Raw genomic sequence first — 2500 nt, forward strand, 5'->3', positions numbered from 1 at the left:
CCTTCTCTCTCTCTCCCTCTCTCTCTCTCTCTCCCTCTCTGCCCCTTCTCTCTCTCCTCTCTCTCTCTCTCTCTCTCTCCTCTCTCTCTCTCTCTCTCTCTCTCTCTCTCTCTCCTCTCTCTCTCTCTCTCTCTCCTCTCTCCAGGGGGAGACCGGAATCAATTGGACCTCCTGGAGCCCCTGGAGAGGACGGACAAAGAGTGAGTATCCCACCATCCCTTCCCTATCATTTCTCCCATACAACTCCTCCATTTCTATCCATCCATTTTTACTGCTGTAAACTGACAGTTCTTCTCTGTGCAGGGCGAGGATGGAGAGATCGGGCCAAGGGGATTGGCTGGAGAGAGCGTAAGAGAGTGGTCCACTGAATCACTGTTAGGTTTGATAAACAGGACCCTAAACTATTTATCAAGTAGTATCAGTTTAACTTCATAACATCATTGGAGTAATACAAGTATTCATAACATACTTCTCCCTGGGTTGACAACACGTCTACTTCTGTATCAGCTAGTTAAAGGGCTAGTCTTACCCACACGACCAAATTACATTTAAGCTTTCTCTACCCTTATAAGCAGTCTTTGGACAAGGTATGACAGTAATTGAAAATAGTCTGGGTAGCCATTTGATTAGTTGTTCAGGAGTCTTATGGTTTGGGGGGGTTGAAGCTGTTTAGAAGCCTCTTGGACTTTGACTCGGCGCTCCGGTACCGCTTGCCGTGTGGAAGCAGAGAGAACAGTCTATGAGTGGCTATGAGTCTATGAGTGGCTAACGGTACCGAAGTGCCAAGTCTAGGTCCAAGACGCTTCTAAACAGCTTCTACCCCCAAAGCCATAAGACTCCTGAACAGCTAATCAAATGGCCTCCCAGACTATTTGCATTGACTCTGTACCGGTACCCCCTGTATATAGCCTCCACATTGACTCTGTACCGGTACCCCCTGTATATAGCCTCCACATTGACTCTGTACCGGTACCCCCTGTATATAGCCTCCACATTGACTCTGTACCGGTACCCCCTGTATATAGCCTCCACATTGACTCTGTACCCCCTGTATATAGCCTACACATTGACTCTCTATATACAGGGGGTACCGGTACAGAGTCAATGTGGAGCCTCCACATTGACTCTGTACCGGTACCCCCTGTTTATAGCCTCCACATTGACTCTGTACCGGTACCCCCTGTATATAGCCTCCACATTGACTCTGTACCGGCACCCCCTGTATATAGCCTCCACATTGATTCTGTACCGGTACCCCCTGTATATAGTCTCCACATTGACTCTGTACCGGTACCCCCTGTATATAGCCTCCACATTGATTCTGTACCGGTACCCCCTGTATATAGCCTCCACATTGACTCTGTACCGGTACCCCCTGTATATAGCCTCCACATTGACTCTGTACCGGTACCCCCTGTATATAGCCTCCACATTGACTCTGTACCAGTACCCCCTGTATATAGCCTCCACATTGACTCTGTACCGGTACCCCCTGTATATAGCCTCCACATTGACTCTGTACCGGTAACCCCCTGTATATAGCCTCCACATTGCTCTGTACCGGTACCCCCTGTATATAGTCTCCACATTGACTCTGTACCGGTACCCCTTGTATATAGTCTCCACATTGACTCTGTACCGGGTACCCCCTGTATATAGCCTCCACATTGACTCTGTACCGGTACCCCCTGTATATAGTCTCCACATTGACTCTGTACCGGTACCCCCTGTATATAGCCTCCACATTGACTCTGTACCGGTACCCCCTGTATATAGCCTCCACATTGACTCTGTACCGGTACCCCCTGTATATAGCCTCCACATTGACTCTGTACCGGTACCCCCTGTATATAGTCTCCACATTGACTCTGTACCGGTACCCCCTGTTTATAGCCTCCACATTGACTCTGTACCGGTACCCCCTGTTTATAGCCTCCACATTGACTCTGTACCGGTACCCCCTGTATATAGTCTCCACATTGACTCTGTACCGGTACCCCCTGTATATAGCCTCCACATTGACTCTGTACCGGTACCCCCTGTATATAGCCTCCACATTGACTCTGTACCGGTACCCCCTGTATATAGCCTCCACATTGACTCTGTACCGGTACCCCCTGTATATAGTCTCCACATTGACTCTGTACCGGTACCCCCTGTATATAGCCTCCACATTGACTCTGTACTGGTACCCCTGTATATAGCCTCCACATTGACTCTGTACCGGTACCCCCTGTATATAGCCTCCACATTGACTCTGTACCGGTACCCCCTGTATATAGTCTCCACATTGACTCTGTATTGGTAACACCTTGTATATAGTCTCCACATTGACTCTGTACCGGTACCCCCTGTATATAGCCTCCACATTGACTCTGTACCGGTACCCCCTGTATATAGTCTCCACATTGACTCTGTATGGTAACACCTTGTATATAGCCTCCACATTGACTCTCTACCGGTACCCCCTGTATATAGCCTCCACATTGACTCTGTACTG

The 2500-nt window shown here is 48.8% G+C and overlaps 1 protein-coding gene across 1 annotated transcript in view; it reads left to right on the forward strand.

Annotated features, from left to right (window-relative positions):
* Positions 1-2500, forward strand: part of LOC109875786 (collagen alpha-1(XI) chain-like) — a 241229-nt gene that overhangs the window by 76224 nt on the left and 162505 nt on the right. The window contains 3 exon segments of the mRNA XM_031836411.1: positions 146-157; positions 159-200; positions 304-348. Coding sequence (XP_031692271.1) covers positions 146-157; positions 159-200; positions 304-348 — 99 coding nt within the window.

The sequence above is a fragment of the Oncorhynchus kisutch genome, linkage group LG11, assembly GCF_002021735.2.
Source record: "Oncorhynchus kisutch isolate 150728-3 linkage group LG11, Okis_V2, whole genome shotgun sequence".
NCBI lineage: Eukaryota > Metazoa > Chordata > Actinopteri > Salmoniformes > Salmonidae > Oncorhynchus > Oncorhynchus kisutch.